Genomic DNA, 16,746 nt, shown 5'->3' on the forward strand with positions numbered 1-16,746 from the left:
CAGTGGCCATCCTTTGGTGTCCCATTGGGTCACGATAAGCAGTGGCCATCCTTTGGTGTCCCATTGGCTCACGATAAGCAGTGGCCATCCTTTGGTGTCCCATTGGGTCATGATGAGCAGTGGCCATCCTTTGGTGTCCCACTGGGTCACAGTGAGCAGCGACCAGCCTGTCATGGCTCCTTGGATCGTGACAAGTGTTGACCAGCCTGTGGTGGCCCATCAGGTCGTGGCAGATGATGATAAGTCTGTATAAGCCATCAAATTGTCACGGATGGTCACCAGCTTGTGGTGGCCCATTGGGAGGGATCAATCTATGGGGGCCCATCAGGTCACAACGGCCAGCGTGTGGCATTCCGCTGGGTCATCACAGGCCACAGCCATGGGGCACGGCTGGGACGCTGGGCTGTGGTGGCCAGGAGCAGCCCTCCTCCATGACGTGCTGCGTGTCACTGCAGGTGGAGCCTGCCCAACGCGGAGCGCTATGCCCTGCAGTACACCGACGGGCGCCAGACGTACATCACCGAGTTGGTGAGCAGTCACCCACCCAGACCCTGGTCCTGGTGGCTCTGTGTGCCTCTCACCCCTTCCTTTTCTCTTCATAGAACCGCGGGGAAATAAAGAATGGGAGCATCTTGCGACTGACCACTTCTCCGGTACATCCCCTGTCTCCTTCTCTGAAGGCGGGCACTGGGGTCAGCCTGCTGCTCCCTGCCATGGGGCGATGTGGCCCTCCAAGGCCCCAGCTCTGCCTTGCTCGGTGACATCTGGCTCATGGCAGCTCCTCTCAGTGCCTCAGACAAAGCAGAAATAACATAGCGACCTGTCTCAACCTTCAGTAGATCTTGGGGGAGCATGAAGTGAAACTAACTGATAGTCTTTGGGAAACACTTTGGACACATCAAGTGCACTCAGTGCAGTGCTGGTCTGACTTCCTTCCTCAGCTCTGCTGGTTTCTGCTCTCATTGCTCTCTTTCAGACCCCTCCTCGCCTCCTTCCTACACTTCAGCTCCTCCAGCCTCTGCCTCCAGGTCTGTTGCTGCCTTTCGATGAGCCCCTGTGGCTTCATTCTTTCCTTCCTGGTAGGACCAAGAAGCAGAGAGGTTGTACAACGGGATCCAGAGCAACAACGTGGATGTGAAGACTGACTCACTGAAGAAGCTTGCAAGCCTCTCCCAGGATGTTACCTTTGCTCAGGAGTTTATCAACAGGAATGGCTTGAAACAAATTTTCTATATTGTGGAAGAAGGGAATGAGTGAGTATCAGAAGGGGAATTTCCTTGCAGATCTTGCCTTCTCCCTTGCTAACGCTGTATGAGCTCTAAGTGGGCTTCACTGGTAGCCTCTTTTGGCCTTGATAATCCCTCTGTCTGAAGTTTTTGGCTGTGAGAGATCTACGGGCAGCTTGAGAAACCCCTGAGTGCCACACCAGTGCCGCCCCAATGCTTTCCTCTCAATCTGCAATGGGGAATCTCTGGATGCTGAACCCAAAAATCACACGGCGAAGTGCGTGTTTCTTGGAAGCAGTGGGTGGGATCTGAGGTGGTTTTGGTTTCCCCAGAGCTTGTGCATGTGGTAACTTTGTACTGTGATAACGCAGCTTTCCAGAAACTTGCACTTCCCTATGGTGGCTTCCTAGGATGACTAATCCAGAGTCTGGTTTCCTACCCAGCAGCATTCTCTGTCATTCTTTTCATTTTTCTCCATTTGCTTTTGTGGTTGTTTCTGTTGTACCCCACAGCGGGCACAACAGATGGGTGCACACTGATGGATCCTGCCTTACTGTGCTCACTGCAGAGTGTCCGGAGCAAGAATGGCTTGCTCAGTTTGCTCTCCCATTTCTCCAGTACAGGGGAGATCCTTGCTCACACCCTGAAGGCCTTCATGGAGCTGATGGAGCACGATTTCGTCTCCTGGGAGACTCTTAGTGCAGCCTTCATCAAAAAAGTACACAATTCCTGTGCCATGGGCTGCACTGTTGTCACCTGGGCTTGATCTGCCTTGTACTGATGGTTTCTGTTATCACAGATCGTGAGCTACGTCAACATGAACGCCATGGATGCCTCTGTGCAGCAGCTCTCCATGTCAATCCTGGAGAACATGGTACCCAGCAGCCGTGTCCTCTTTGAGCTCGTCAAAAAAGAAGTGACAGTGGATCGTCTTCTCACCCACCTGCAGGTGTAAGTGGGGAGCCAGTGGGAACGTGGCCCTGGAGGGGATTTTTGGGGGGGTCTTGTTGGCGCTCCTTGGCACCACGTCGCGTTGCCCCTCCTTGAGCAACTGGCGAGCGCTCAGCATCAGTTGCCCCATTGCTGGGGGAGGTTTGGGTTAGGGTGTACAGAACAGAGTTTGCATCGGGGTCTGACAGTGAAGGGGGAAGAGGACTGTGCCTTAGGGCTGTCCTCGCAGCTGGTGACACTACATTCCTTCCTCCTTCCCCAGGACGAACGCCCAGCTGCAGCTGAAGGCCATGGCCCTGCTGATTGCACTGCTGCTGGCTGCCACTGATGCTGAACGGCGGGTATGGGGCGCTGGGCAGCACTGGGGGGCTGCGGGGTGGTGGGCACTGGAGATCCCAACACAGGGGTGCATCCATCGCTGGGGCCCTCTGCCGAGAGCCCAAAGTTAGGGACAGTGGGGATGGGGACTGTAAGGGAACGCTTGGCTTTTCTGGAAAGAGCAGGGGATGTCTCACAGCTTTTCCCCTCTAGGATATGATGGAGTACCTGAGAGAGAAGAACATCAGACAGTTCATCCACAAGGTGGGGAGCAGGGTTCTTACAAGGCTCTGTGCTTCTTCCTGTCCTTCCCTCCTCATGTGTGCCACCTGCAGAGCCCAGCCCTGGGGTGCTGTCCTCTTCCCTTTGGGCTGTGGGGCTTTGGCTATTGGTCCCTGGGTCTGGAGCACCCATGGGTCCCTTCTCACTCGGAGTCTCCTGTAGAACATCATCCACAGCTCTGAGCCACTGGGGGATGAGATGGCCCATTACCTCTACGTGCTGCAGTCCGTCAGCCTCAACCTGCACGAGCGCCGCATGAGGACCTCCGTGGACCCCTACTCACAGGTCTGAGAGCTCTCTCACGGGTCTGGGAGTTCTCTCACAGATCTGAGGGCTCTCTCCTTGCTGTGCTTCCTTTAGAAGTGCGGGCAGGTGAAGGTTTGCCTTTGGGATGTGTTCCTTTCCCAGCACTGGTGGCTTTCACCATGGGTTTTAGACCACGGTGCAACAGGGCTCACTGGTGTCCTTCTCTCTCTTCTCTGCCCTCCCTCCAGGAGCAGAGGGAGCTCCTCCAGTCGCTGCGCCAATCTGCCTTCGAGTCAGAGAGCGACGCTCCTGCTGGCACCTTCAGCACCGAGCGCCGGCGCTCGCTGTGTGCCAAGGAGTTCCGCAAGCTTGGCTTCATGGTGCGGCCCCAACCATCCACGTTCCGGCCTCAGTGGGACCTTAGCATCTCCCATAGACCTGCTGTCCCGCTGCTGCTTGGAGAAGTGCTCGACTGTGTTGTTTTGTGTCTTGCCAGAACAACAGCAACCCAGCAGAGGACCTGCGCCGTGCACCGCCGGGGCTCCTCGCCCTCGACAACATGGTGTATTTCTCCAGGCACACCCCCAGTGCCTACAGCCGGGTGCGTGCTCCTGCTTGGGGAATCTCCCAGCAGAAAGGTGCTGGTGGATCTCCAGCTTCTCATCCTTTCTTTCTTTGGACCCATCCTTATTGGCCTCACCTAGGGCAGGATGCCCCATTAAAGTTGAAAAAGACCTCAGGGACCGCCGAGCCCACCCTTACCATGCCACTGACCACATCCCTCAGTACCACGTCCCCACAGTTGTGGGACACCTCCAGGGACACCCCCACTTCCCTGGGCAGCCCTTCCTGTGGGTAGAAGTGGCTGGTGGCACTCTACTGAGTTTCAGTGCTTTGGTTACCGCTGGGTTTCTGGGCATAAGCAGTTGGGGGGTGCAGAGTGTTAGCTGTGCTCTGAGCTGCTCTGCCTGTGATAGCTCCAGTGCTGAGGATGCTGTGGTTGGGACCTGGGGAGAGCTGCTGTTCGGAATGGCTCAGCTCTATGGGGGGATAACTGAGCAGGAAGGTCAGGAAGAGCATGGAGAGCACTGATCCTGGTGTGTAACACAAGGCCATGTTCCTCTCCTCCAGTTTGTCCTCGAGAACAGCAGCCGTGAAGACAAACACGAGTGCCCGTTTGCTCGAAGCAGCATCCAGCTCACCCTGATCCTCTGTGAGATCCTGCATGTCGGAGAGCCGTGTATGTGTGTGCCCAGCCCTGCACCATCCCAGCAGTGGGGATGTGTGGCAGAGGGGCTGTGCCACGGCTGACAGTTGGGGAAGGGCTGTGCGATGTCCAGGTTCTCCTGGATACTGCAGTTGTACAGAAAAATGGGAATGTGGCATCGTCTGTCCTTCTCACCGCAGGCTCGGAGACGGCTCAGGCCTTTTACCCTATGTTCTTCGGGCAGGATCATTTCTTTGAAGAGCTCTTCTGCATCTGCATCCAGCTGGTGAACAAGACGTGGAAGGAGATGCGAGCCACCCAGGAGGACTTTGATAAGGTGATAACAGGACCCCGGGGCTGCACATACGTCCCTGGAGCATCACCAGACTGGGGATGCTGTCTGGGCCCCCCCAGGTGCTGCAGGTGGTGCGGGAGCAGATCACCAGGACCCTGTCTCTCAAACCCACCTCCCTGGAGCTGTTCAAGACCAGAGTGAACGCGCTGAACTACAGCGAGATCCTGAAGCTGCGGCAGACGGAGCGGCTGCACCAGGAGGAGACGCTGGCCGTGCCCGTGCTGTGAGTGGGCTGTAGGCAGGGGGCTGTGCTGGGGGGTGACCCCGTAAAGGCTAGCAGGTGAACGCTGAAGGGTCTGTGCTCCTTATCCCCTGGCTGGCATCCCAGGGCGCTGCGTGAGAGGCTGAAGCCGGAGCTCCTGGAGCTGATCCGCCAGCAGCGCCTGCTGCGCCTCTGCGAGGGCACCCTGTTCCGCAAGATCAGCAGCCGCCGGCGCCAGGGTGAGTGCAGGAGTGCCAGCCCCGTGGCTGCCCCTGGAGGGGGCCGGGGTGGGCGCAATTAACCGCAGCTCATTAGCAGAAGTGCTAATGGGGTCTCAGCTGGGGCCTTTCTGCTGCAGATAAGCTCTGGTACTGCCGCTTGTCACCCAATCACAAAGTGCTGCACTACGGGGATGTGGAGGAAGGGGTGCAGTCGCCCCCCATCGAGAGCCTGCCAGAGAAAAGTAGGTTATGGGGAGAAAGAAAGGGAGGGGGAAGGGAGCACTATGCCCACCAGGAGTTGCCCTGCCATCGGGCTGCCACATGCATGGCCCTGGCCCTGGAGGTGCAGTGGGCTGGGGGAGATCTGGCACTGGGGGTCCTTTCCTCATGTGAGGCTGTGACCGAAATCCCGGCTGCTCACATTGCTGCCCGAATAGTGGGCAGTGGTTCTGGGGGTAAGGACCAGGAAAGCCGGAACCCACAGCTTTTCTGCTCCCCAGTTCCTGTGGCAGACATGAAGGCGCTGCTCGTTGGGAAGGAGTGTCCACACACGAAGGAGAAGAGCTCTGGAAAGCAGAACAAGGTCAGCACCTCCACCCCGTCTTTATGCTCCCCTCCCTCCTTGTGCTCTGTCACTCTGTGCATCCCCAGATGTGTCCCAGGGCACAGCCAGCGCAGGGTGCTGGCCACAACCTGGAGCTCCAAAGCTGGAGGCTCTGAAGGAGATTAGATGAGCATGGGACAGGCTTTTGATGTGGCTTGAGGCTGGAGACCTGCTGGGTCTTTCAGGCTGCAAATCCCAGTGGGCTGGAGAGGCCAGCTACCAAGACAGGTATTGGCTTGGGTATTAGGAACAATCTGTGCTCCCACAGAGCAGTGAGGCAGTGGCGCAGCTACCCAGGGAAGTGGGGGAGTCACTGTCCCTGGAGGTGTCCCAGAGCCATGGGGATGTGGCACTGAGGGATGTGGGCAGTGGGCACAGTGATGGTGGGCTGGGGTTGGACTTGGGGATCTGAGAGGTTCTTTCTAACCTTAGTGGTTCTGTGATTCTCCATAGGACGTCCTGGAGCTCGCCTTCTCCATAGTGTACGATGTGGAGGAATACTGCCTGAACTTCGTTGCCCCCACGCGCTATGAGGTGAGCTCCAGGGGCTACAGGAGGGCACGTCCTTCCCGAGGGGGTCTGAGCAAGGGAGGACCCCTCTCTGCTCTCCCAGACCTGGAATTAGACACTAAAGGGTGATTTGTGACACTGCTCCCACCCTCCCCTACATAGCGCGGAGGGGTTCCCTGGCCTGCAGCCAGCATGCTGGGCTAGTACTGAAAGGACAAAAATGCCTTTGTGCAGCCATGGCTGAGGGCCTGGAGGAATGTGAGGACTGCAGCTCTCTAGTTGGCTGCAAGATTTGGGGATGAACAAGGACCCAGTCTGGCTGGGAAGGTCTGATGCAGAGCTGGGGGCCGAGCTGCCCTGTGCTGGGTGAAGGCGTGGGCTGAGCGTGGCACAGAGGGAGGTGCATTGGATACAGCTGCTTTGCCCTGGTGTTGAGAGCCACAGGGGGGTTCTCTGGCTGCCCAGAGCTCTCTTGAGCTGCTTTGCTTCTCCAGTTTTGCCTGTGGACAGATGGGCTGAATGTGCTTCTGGGCAAGGAGATGACGAGTGAGAGAACGCAGACGGACCTCGACATCCTGCTGTCAATGGAACTCAAACTGCGGCTCCTGGACCTGGAGAACATCAGCATCCCCGACAACCCCCCTCCTATCCCAAAGCCCCCCAGCAACCTCAACTTCTGCTATGACTTCAGCCATGCAGAACAGTGAGTTCCTGCATCCCTCCCCTGTGCCCAATCCCTGTGCCCCCTCCTTCTCTCTGCAGGCTGCTCCATTCAGCTCTGAGATGTTTGGAGCTGGAAACATTCTGTTGCCTGCCAACAGCAAAACCCTTCCTCCAGGCTCTGTCCCCAAAGGGACGAGCACAGGTGCTTGGGTATGGATGGGGCTTGGGTATGCGCTGCCTGTCCCCTTCCCATGCTGGTGGCTGTGAGCAGGTCATCCTGTCCCCTTTTCCACACCTCTGCTATTTGCCCAGACAGAACTCACCAGCATCCTGGGGCAAACCTTCTCTTCACTGCCTGCAGCAGGGCTGAGCCACTGAGCTTTGGGCTCATGCTCTGTTAGAGGGAAGGGAGCTCTCTGCTCTGCTCCTGAGCCACAGGCAGGAGAGACAAAACACTTCTCAACAGCTGAACCCCTTCATGCTGATGCTGTCCCCATACCCCCTTTGCTGCAGTCACATTGAGGGCAGAGGGCAAGGACAGCAGGAGGAGGGATTGTACAGACACTGCTGTAGCAGCTGGGGGGGTCAGCATTACAACGGTACAACCACACACCCTGACCCTCCCCAGCACAGCTGCTCAGGGTGGAGAATCCCCTCTGGGTGAAAAAGGAGTTAGGAAAGGCTGAAGTCCTCCCACTGCTTGGTTTGCTGAGCAGACAGCACTTTCCAGCGGGGGCAGCACTGCAGAGGGGCAGACAGACAAGCACTTAACACACTGATTTTTTTCCTGCTCTCCTCCCTCTCCCTGCTGTGAGTGCTCCCAGGCCCAGGCAGGGCAGCAAGATGCTCCCAGAGGTTGTTCAGGGTACGAATCCTCTTCCCTTGCACAATATGAGACGGGCACAGACTCGATGCCCAGAGCCCAACCCCAGCGCAGCACAGAGCTGCTCATGTTAACCTCGGTGCCTTCCCCGCCCCGGCGGATATTGCACACTCAGCCATGCTGCTGCACTACTGCATTACGACAAGCTACCTCCTCTGTGGCCCAAACGTCCCCCAACCCCGGTGCCCTGCACCTCCTTGTGCCTACGGCTTCTCCAGGGGGTGTTGTAGTAACCAGGGTGCAGCCTGTGAGCCTGCGGCTGTCTGAGCACTGGAAACGCACGCTGCAGGGTGGGCAGGGCCTGTGCCCCCCACCTCCTGCAGATTTGGGCAATAAACACTTGTGGAGAACTCAGCGCTGTGTCCTTTGCAAAGGTTTGGGAGGTGAGGGGCTAAAGAGCATGAAAGGGGGCAAAGCAGAGCTGGGCATGCGCTGCCCTTCTGCTGGTGTGTGCCAGGTTAAGAATCACAGAATCACAGAATGATTTGGGTTGGAAGGGACCTCAAGGATCATGAAGCTCCAGCCCCCTGCTTGCATGCAGGGCCACCAATCTCCACATTTAACCAGGCTGCCCAGGGCCCCATCCAACCTGGCCTTGAACACCTCCAGGGATGGACGGGGCATCACAGCCTCTCTGGGCAGCTGTTCCAGCACCTCACCACTCTCATAGTACAGAACTTCCCCCTGACGTCCAACCTCAATCTTCCCTCCCTCAACTTAAAACCATTTCCCCTTGTCCTGCTGTTATCTGCCCTTTCAAAGAGTTGATTCCCCTCCTGTCACAAAGAATCACAGAATCACAGAATCACAAGGTTGGAAACGACCTGCAAGATCATCTAGTCCAACCACCCTCCCATTCCTATCAGTGCCACAAGCTACTAAACCATCTCTCGTTGCTCCTCATCCAGGTGCCTCTTGAACGCTACCAGGGATGGCGACTCCACCACCTCCCTGGGCAGCCATTCCAGTGCCTGACCACCCTTTGAGAGAAAAAGTTTCTCCTAATATCCAACCTAAACCTCCTCTGGTACAACTTCTGGCCGTTTCCTCGGGTCCTACTATTTGCCTGGGAGAAGAGGCCAGACCCTTTTGCACCACAACCTCCCATCAGGAAGTTGTAGAGTGCAATGAGGTCTCCCCTGAGCCTCCTCTTCTCCACACTGAACAATCCCAGCTCCTTCAGCCGCTCCTCATAAGACTTGTGTTCCAGACCCCTCACCAGTTTCGCTGCCCTTCTCTGAACACGTTCCAGGGCCTCAATGTCTTTCTTGTAGTGAGGGACCCAAAACTGAACACAGTACTCGAGGTGCGGCCTCACCAGTGCTGAGTACAGCGGGATGCTCACCTCCCTGCTCCTGCTGGCCACACCACTTCTAATGCAGGCCAGGATGCCATTGGCCCTCTTGGCCACTTGGGCACACTGTCGGCTCATGTTCAGCTGAGCATCAACCAACACCCCCAGGTCCCTTTCCTCTTCACAATCATCCAACCACTCATCCCCAAGCCTGTAACGCTGCATGGGGTTGTTGTGGCCAAAGTGCAGAACCTGACACTTGGCCTTGTTAAACCTCATCCCATTCATCTCAGCCCAGTGATCCAGCTTATCTAGATCCCTCTGCAGGGCCTCCCTGCCCTCAGGCAGATCGACACAACCTCCCAACTTGGTGTCATCTGCAAACTTACTCAGGGTGCACTCAATCCCTTCATCTAAGTCGTCAATGAAGATATTAAACAGGATGGGCCCCAGTACCGACCCCTGGGGGACACCACTTGTAACAGGTCTCCAGCTGGACTTCACTCCATTGACCACCACCCGTTGAGCACGGCCCACAGCCAGTTCCTTATCCAACGGAGTGTAAAACTGTCCAAGCCACGGGCAGCCAGTTTCCGCAGAAGGACACTGTAAGAGACCATGTCAAAGGCTTTGCTGAAGTCTAGGTAGATACATCAACTGCCTTTCCCTCATCTACCAGTCTGGTCACCCAGTCGTAGAAGGAGATGAGGTTGGTCAAACACGACCTGCCTTTCATGAACCCATGCTGGCTGGGCCTGATCCCGTGGACAAGCTGTGTGATCTCTCCCAGGAGGATTTGTTCCATGACTGTCTGTAGGCTCCCTTTAGGTACTGAAGGCTGCAATGAGGTCACCCCACAGCCTTCTCTTCTCCAGGCTGAACAGGCCCAGCTCCTTCAGTCTGTCTTCTAGGGGAGGTGCTCCATCTGCTCCCCCTGATCATCTTTGTGGCTCTCCTCTGGACCCTCTCCAACAAAACACTTCTTGCAGTGTGCTAGGGAGCTCCCAGGGCCCCAGAGGTGGAAACACTCCTTGTTGCGCTATGGAAACAAGCTGGGAGTGGGGAATGGCATCCTGGAAGAGCAATGTGTGCTTTACAAAGGATGGCTGGCAGGAAGAGTTCATTCATGGAGGTGCTGGTGCAGGTGCAAAGAAGGGCAGCAAGGCTAGGGGAGGGCTTGGAGAGCGTGCCCCATGAGAAGGGCAATGAGGAGACCTTTTTGCTCTCTTCAAATACCTGAAAGGTGACTGCAGCAGAGCAGGGCTGGTCTCTTCTCGCTGGTGACAGGTGACAGGATGAGGGGAAATGGCCTCAAGTTGCACCAGGAGAGGTTTAGGTTGGATATCAGGAAAAGCTTCTTTACAGAAAGGGTTGTTAAGCACTGCAATGGGCTGCCCAGGGAGATGGATGAGCCACCATCCCCGGATGTGCTTAAAAACCGTCTGGATGTGGCGCTCAGGGACGTGGTTTAGCGGGGGGATGTTAGAGCTCGGGTAATACGATCCGGTTGCGGTTGGACTCGATGGATCTTCAAGGTCCAACCGGACCGACTCTACGGTTCTATGATGCCCGCTGCACGGCGGAGGAGCTGGGAAGGAGGCTGGAAACAGCCTCGGGAGCACCTCGGATGGCCGCCCTGAGAGCTGCGGCGCCCGAGGACGATGCCAACCCCGCTGAGCCCCAGCACCCAACCCCGCGGCTCCGGGACGCCCAGCGGCGCTGTGACCCCACATCACGGGCAGCTCCTCCCCGCTCCCCGAAGGCACCAATAGCCCCGAACCCCGACGTGAAGGCCGCCATCCCCGCCCCGCGGGCGGAGCCGGAAGGGGCAGCGCGGAGCGGAGCGGCCATGGCGGTGAGCGGCGGGGCAGGGAGGGGAAAGGAAAGGGAGAAAGGGGGGGAGGAGAGCGGTGGGATCCGCTGACCGCCTGTCTCGGCCCCGCAGCCCAAAGGGAAGGCGGGCACCAAGGGCAAGAAGCAGATCTTCGAGGAGAACCGCGAGACGCTGCGCTTTTACCTCCGCATCATCCTCGGGGCTTCCGTGAGTGGCGGGGGGCGGGCGCGGGGCCGGGCTGGCGGGGCCGGGCTGACGGTGCCCTCGTGTCCCGCAGGCCGCGTACGCCGTGATCAACCTGCTCGTGTTCTACTCGACCGCCTCCGCGTGGACGTGGGTGAGTGCCCGCATCCCAACCCGGCTTCCCGGGCCGGCCGCTCGGCGTTTCACGGTCCCCGTTCTCGTGGCAGCTGGCGTTCGCGTTCAGCTCGGCGGTGTACGGCGCCAGCTACCGCTCCATGAGCTCCATGGCACGGCCGGCGTTCGCGGATGACGGCAGCCTCGCGGACGGCGGGATCGACCTGAACATGGAGCAGGGGATGGCAGAGTGAGTGTCCTCACCCGCACGAGCCCAGGTGAGCGGGGCCCGCAGCCCCAGCCCGGAGCGTGCCCCACTTCTCCTTGTCTGAGCCGAGCTGCCTCAATGCTAATCCGGTCGTTTCCAGGCTATAAACCTCCTTGCTTTGGCCCTTTTCGCCCTCCTGTAGTTGTGCACGGTGCCCGTTCGACCTTCCTGGCGCTGGCAATGCTGGCTTTTCCTTGCTTGAGGAGCATCCAGCAGTAATTCCTGCTTAGTGATGTTAAGAAAAAGAGAGGGAATAAAACAGGCGTGCTGCTGCAGCTTCTTATCTCACAGTCAAGGTGTTGTCTGCCCAGGGAAGCTGCTTGGTTTTCACATCTTTCTGGAAGGAGCACAAATTCACAGAACCGTAGAATGGTTTGTGTTGGAAGGGACCTCAAGGATCACGAAGCTCCAACCCCCTGCTTGCATGCAGGGCCACCAACCTCCACATTTAACCAGGCTGCCCAGGGCCCCATCCAACCTGGCCTTGAACACCTCCAGGGATGGACGGGGCATCACAGCCTCTCTGGGCAGCTGTTCCAGCACCTCACCACTCTCATAGTACAGAACTTCCCCCTGACATCCAACCTCAATCTGCCCTCCCTTCAACCTCAAACCATTTCCCCTTGTCCTGCTGTTATCTGCCCTTGTCAAGAGTTGCCTCCCCTCCTGTTTGTAGGCTCCCTTTAGGTACTGAAGGCTGCAGTGCCGTCACCCTGCAGCCTTCTTCAGGCAATTTGAATTGATTTGTTATTGCTTGTTTCTTTGTTTTTAACAGAAGCTTCATTTCTGCAGCCAGCAGGCGAATGGAGACATCAGGCAAACTGACTCGTGCAGCTCAGAACCCGTTCTCTCTGCACGCCACGAGCTTCCATCTGCTGTGGTTTTGCTTCTCAAGAAGTACATTTTCTACGTTTAGCACAATAACTGAGATGTGTGATGTAGGAGACTCAGTCACAGGGGGAAGGCAGGCTGAAAAAGAGGCAATTATTTCTAGTATGACTTGTGAGCCAGTTGTGTTACACCCTGTTCATCCTCTATGACTTCTTGTTCCTGCCTGGCAGCAGAGTGTTTTTACACTCGCCGTTTCTTTTGGCTCTCATGAACAACTCCAGAAGTATAAAATATTTTGGATACTTTTTTTTTTTTTTTTTGTGGAAACACGATACGAGACAGTTGAGTAATGAAAATAAGCAAGTTTGATGTCACCTCGAGTATCCTAGCTGTGGGAGATAATCCTGGGATATATCAGGCAACAAATCACGCTGGCTGCTTCGATAACTGATTCATGCATGTGTGTGATGGCACTGCTGGACTTCACCTCCTGGGCTTTTGGAAGGCTGATGTAGGGGCTTGCTGGTATCTTGGAGAGCTGGGTGCAGTGTATGAGTTCCCCAGTGTGATTAGTGCTGGTGACACACTAAATTTTGGAACCCGTGTCTCATCGTGGCACTGTTAATGGCAGGTTCAGCAGTTTCTTGAGTTCTTGGTAGGATGACGGCATCCCAGTGTAAAATTGTTTCTGGTGATGAATTGCAGAATCACAGAGTGGTTGAGGTTGTCGGAGGGACCTCTGGAGGTGACCTGGTGCCACCCGGGCTCCAGCAGGGTCACACAGAGCTGTGCCCAACACCACGTCCAGGTGGCTTGGAAGATCTCCAAGGAGCCTCACTCGACAGCCTGCCTGGGCAGCCTGTCACTCTGCTTGGTCACTCTGATAGCTTCCAGATGTTCAGAGGGAATCTCTTGTGTTCTGGACAGATCCTGGCTCTGTCCCCTGTGCACTCTTCCTTCAGGTATTTATGGACATTGATGGGACCCCCCTAAGCCTTCTCCAGGCTGAACAGTCCCAGCTCTCCCAGCCTTTACTTACAGGAGAGATGCTCTTGTCCTTTCATCATCTTTGTGGTCCTTTACTGGACTCTCCCCAATCTCTCCATGTTTTTCCTGCACCCAGGAGCCCAGAACTGGGCCCATTATACCCAGATGTGCCTCACCAGTGCTGAGCAGAGAGGAAGGATCACCTCCCTGCACCCACTGGCAACAATCCTAATGAAATCCATGACTCCATTCACCTTTGCCCCAAGGACCCCTGACTGCCTTATCTTTAATGCTGTTGTTCTTGCCGGTCAGATGGCCTGTCGCAGACACCCACTACAACATCACCTGCACCTGTCTTCTCTTTATTCTTATCCCATAAACTCTTGGTTAGCTCTTCATCTATCTCCAGGCACAGCTCTGTGTGCTCCTGCTGTGCTCCCATGAAGGGCAGCTCCCCCTCCTCTTCCCACACAGTCCTTCTGAAACAGCCTGCATCCTTCCACTGCAGCACTGCAGTCATGCGAGCCATCTTACGGCCTTGCAACTGCACACACGTCTCCAGCTCATCCTTTTAATTTCCTACCCTCTGTGTGTTGGTATACATCCTTCTATCCTCTGCAGCAGGGTGTCACTCACTGCCATAGCTCACCACTTCTTCCTGGTGCTCTTGCTTTGGTTAGGGTTAGCTGTAGCCACTTCTTTGCTTATAGGAACATTGACTCCTCTTCAGTGTTGACCGTGGTGAACTTATTTTGGGTGTAAGCCCTTAGATTGGGCAGGAGCTTTCCTCTTGGTGCCAGAAGCCACCAGCTTTCATCGTTCTCCTGGACCTGGAGAACATCAGCATCCCCAACAACCCCCCTCCTGTCCCAAAGCCCCCCAGCAACCTCAACTTCTGCTTACCTCCACTGTGGGGTGGGCAGTGCCTGCTTCTCCTCTGTGATGGTGGGCTGAGGCTCTTCCAGCTGTGGCACAGGGAAGATCCTGTCCATCTCCCTTTTGTCTCTGATGGTGCACAGCCTGCTCACTTCTCCTAAATCTTCCACTTTGTGGCACAGCTCCTTCAGGGCAGGAACCGTCCTCTCTCCTGTCTTCAGAGGCAGGCTCCAGGCAGCCTGGTACCTGGAGGACTGCACCTCCTATCCAGCGCTCTGTCCACCCTGGTAGGGATTGCTGCTCCAATAATGGTTCAGTGGGAATGAAAGAGTTGGCATTTTTCTAACCCCATCCTGGCATTCCTTTGTGGCTTGTGTTGGAAAACCAAACACTGCTCCTGTCTCCTCGCTCTCAGGCTGGCCGAGGAGCTGGTGGCTTTGGTGGGGGCTGAAATGGGGAGGTTCACGCACTGCTTTCCTTCCCTCAGGCACCTCAAGGATGTGATCCTGCTGACAGCAATGGTCCAGGTTCTGAGCTGCTTCTCACTCTACGTCTGGTACTTCTGGCTCTTGGTAAGCCCTGCGCTTGTTCTTGTTGCTCCGAGTTGTCTGTCTTTCCCCATCTTCAGAATGGAGAATATAATTTATCCATTTCACCTCAAGGTGTCCTGTTTCAGGCTGAAAATTTTTCCTGATAAAGAAAAAATTATCTCATAAAACGTTGTAAAAATACAAAAAAAAAAAAAAAGAAGTCCTGATCCTTCTGGGTCAGTCCCGTGGTAAACTGTGCAAAAAACTAGGTTGGCCTTGACCTTTCCCTCTGGTCCTGAGAGACAGCAACAGGAACCACGGAGCAGATGAAAGCTGCCTTTGTGCATAAGAGCTATTTTCTTTGCCTTTTTGTGACTGAGACAGACTGTTTCTTCTTGCTTGGATTCCTCAGTCATTCACCAGCACTGACTGAGGCTGGGAACTGCAGGACCCCATGCCACTGAGTAGAACAAACTGCAGGCTTTCATCCCCCTTAACACCAGGTGCTTTCTGTTCCTGAAGCGTTTCTCATGCACCTCCAGCTAGAGCTGCTTTTACAAAAGGATGAAAAACCCAAATCTCCTGGCAATTAAAATAATATTACAGCAGAGTTGCCTGGGGTCTATCCCATGTAGGTACGGCAGAAAGGTATCTTGTTTTCATCCTTACCCACAAGTTAGTTCCTACCCAGTTCTGGCAGGGGGCAGCCTTGGCTCTGGCTCCCCTGCACACCATATGGATCGTGTTTTTTTCCTTCAGAGACATGTGATTTTGCTTCTGAAGAAGGGACAGGCAGAACCAGCCAGGAAGTCAGATCTTTCTGGGTAATTCAGAGCTGATGCTGTGATTTCCATGTATGAAGTCTGAGTGCTGCGTTCCCAGAAATGTATGCAGGCTCCTGAATTCTGTGAAATCAGGCCATTTATTTTGGGTGTCCGCCACTGCCTTTGATTTCAGTGGATCTTGTGACGCCCCTGACCCAGCTTGTTGATGTTTTCCAGCTCCTTTGGTTTCCTCTGTAGGACCAGCCCACCCTAACCTGCCAAAATCACATCCAAAACGACTGACTTTGCTTCCACACGTGTTTCGCAGGCTCCGGGCCGTGCTCTCTACCTCCTGTGGGTGAACATCCTGGGGCCCTGGTTCACAGCTGAATCTTCAGCCCCCAGTCAGGAGCCGAACGAGAAGAAGCAGCGCCGCCAGGAACGCCGCCAGATGAAGCGCTTCTAGCCCTGGCTGAGGAGATAGGTGAATGCTGTCTCTCATTTCCATGCTGTTATCTCATCAGGGATGCGACTGAAGCCAATCAGAAAGCATCGCAGTATCTACGTTGCCCTCTGTCACTGCTGCCATTCCAAGATGAAGGCTGCGAGAGACTTCCCTTGGTTGGTTCTTAGTGCCAGTCGAGGCCTTGCTCCTCGTGATGACAAGTAGGGGGTTATGCTGGGATGTGTGTAAATACCTTTCTAAAGTAGTGCTGTATCGCATTCAAAGGTGAGGATTGCAATGCTGGAGGAAATATATTAAAGAGCAGAGTCTAATTGGCCATGCTGGCAGTGTGTTCATAGAGGGGTGCTCACGGAGGGCAGTGGTGAAAAACAACAGCATGTTTGTGGAAGCCTGGGCTACATGGAAGCCAGATCCCCAGGCTGAGTCGTTTCATCCGTTCCCTAGGTTGCTCTGTGCTGTGCTGCCTCTTGCAGCACCCAGTCTGCAGGGGCTTCAGCTGCCCTGTGAGTTCTGTTGGGCCTGCAGCAGCTGGAGGAGCTACAAACTGCATGTGCAGCCCAGCGTGGAGTATTTGGGATTTAGCCTGGGCTCAAATTGGTCTGTGCTACCTTTAGGGGAGCTCAGTCAGATGAAAGGTTCCAACAGAATTGAAAAGCAAATCTTTTTGTTTTGTAAAAGCTCCCCCACAGATAGCATAGCTGAGGTGCTGTGACTGTGGCAGAGATTCCACGTTAGAAACCACACACAGCTCAAGGCAACATCTGCTGTTGCCTGCTTTGATTTATTCTTGCTGTTCCTGCTCATTAGGTGGTTTTGCACACTGGTGACCCCTTCCTGCCCCTGACGCACCAGCTCAGCACCATGCAGCTTTGCCCATGTGAGTGAGCTCTGTGGTTAGTGCCAGTAGCACCAGCCTGGCTTTTGCACTTGA

At 55.5% G+C, this 16,746-nt stretch overlaps 2 protein-coding genes across 3 annotated transcripts in view; both read left to right on the forward strand.

Annotated features, from left to right (window-relative positions):
- ELMO3 (engulfment and cell motility 3) overlaps window positions 1–8,019 on the forward strand; it is an 8,489-nt gene extending 470 nt beyond the window's left edge. Inside the window, exons 3-20 of one of the 2 annotated variants that reach the window (XM_042877251.1) lie at window positions 456–528; window positions 603–653; window positions 1,084–1,253; window positions 1,845–1,944; window positions 2,026–2,177; window positions 2,440–2,518; window positions 2,709–2,759; window positions 2,940–3,062; window positions 3,272–3,403; window positions 3,520–3,624; window positions 4,155–4,263; window positions 4,431–4,567; window positions 4,645–4,808; window positions 4,914–5,026; window positions 5,146–5,250; window positions 5,509–5,591; window positions 6,066–6,146; window positions 6,617–8,019. In XM_042877251.1, the coding sequence (XP_042733185.1) occupies window positions 456–528; window positions 603–653; window positions 1,084–1,253; window positions 1,845–1,944; window positions 2,026–2,177; window positions 2,440–2,518; window positions 2,709–2,759; window positions 2,940–3,062; window positions 3,272–3,403; window positions 3,520–3,624; window positions 4,155–4,263; window positions 4,431–4,567; window positions 4,645–4,808; window positions 4,914–5,026; window positions 5,146–5,250; window positions 5,509–5,591; window positions 6,066–6,146; window positions 6,617–6,829 (2,041 nt within the window). In that variant the 3' untranslated portion in view covers window positions 6,830–8,019. Of the gene's footprint in view, window positions 1–455; window positions 529–602; window positions 654–1,083; window positions 1,254–1,844; window positions 1,945–2,025; window positions 2,178–2,439; window positions 2,519–2,708; window positions 2,760–2,939; window positions 3,063–3,271; window positions 3,404–3,519; window positions 3,625–4,154; window positions 4,264–4,430; window positions 4,568–4,644; window positions 4,809–4,913; window positions 5,027–5,145; window positions 5,251–5,508; window positions 5,592–6,065; window positions 6,147–6,616 lie in introns of those variants that run through there. The other variant, XM_042877252.1, reaches the window with a different exon arrangement.
- A 2,764-nt stretch (window positions 8,020–10,783) lies between these two features.
- TMEM208 (transmembrane protein 208) lies at window positions 10,784–16,131 on the forward strand. The gene is made up of 6 exons (XM_042877264.1): window positions 10,784–10,817; window positions 10,908–11,003; window positions 11,074–11,133; window positions 11,207–11,343; window positions 14,543–14,627; window positions 15,678–16,131. The coding sequence occupies exons 1-6, from the start codon at window positions 10,812–10,814 to the stop codon at window positions 15,813–15,815; spliced, it is 522 nt and encodes a 173-aa protein (XP_042733198.1). The 5' UTR covers window positions 10,784–10,811; the 3' UTR covers window positions 15,816–16,131.
- Window positions 16,132–16,746: the final 615 nt, after the last annotated feature.

The sequence above is a fragment of the Lagopus leucura genome, unplaced genomic scaffold, assembly GCF_019238085.1.
Source record: "Lagopus leucura isolate 7727_CA_CO unplaced genomic scaffold, USGS_WTPT01 Super-Scaffold_100017, whole genome shotgun sequence".
NCBI lineage: Eukaryota > Metazoa > Chordata > Aves > Galliformes > Phasianidae > Lagopus > Lagopus leucura.

Bases quoted from the DNA above. Each gene is read 5' to 3' on its own strand.
- TMEM208 (XM_042877264.1), top strand. The intron at 11,004-11,073 runs GTGAGTGGCGGG...CGTGTCCCGCAG, and splicing joins GCATCATCCTCGGGGCTTCC to GCCGCGTACGCCGTGATCAA. The intron at 11,344-14,542 runs GTGAGTGTCCTC...TCCTTCCCTCAG, and splicing joins ATGGAGCAGGGGATGGCAGA to GCACCTCAAGGATGTGATCC.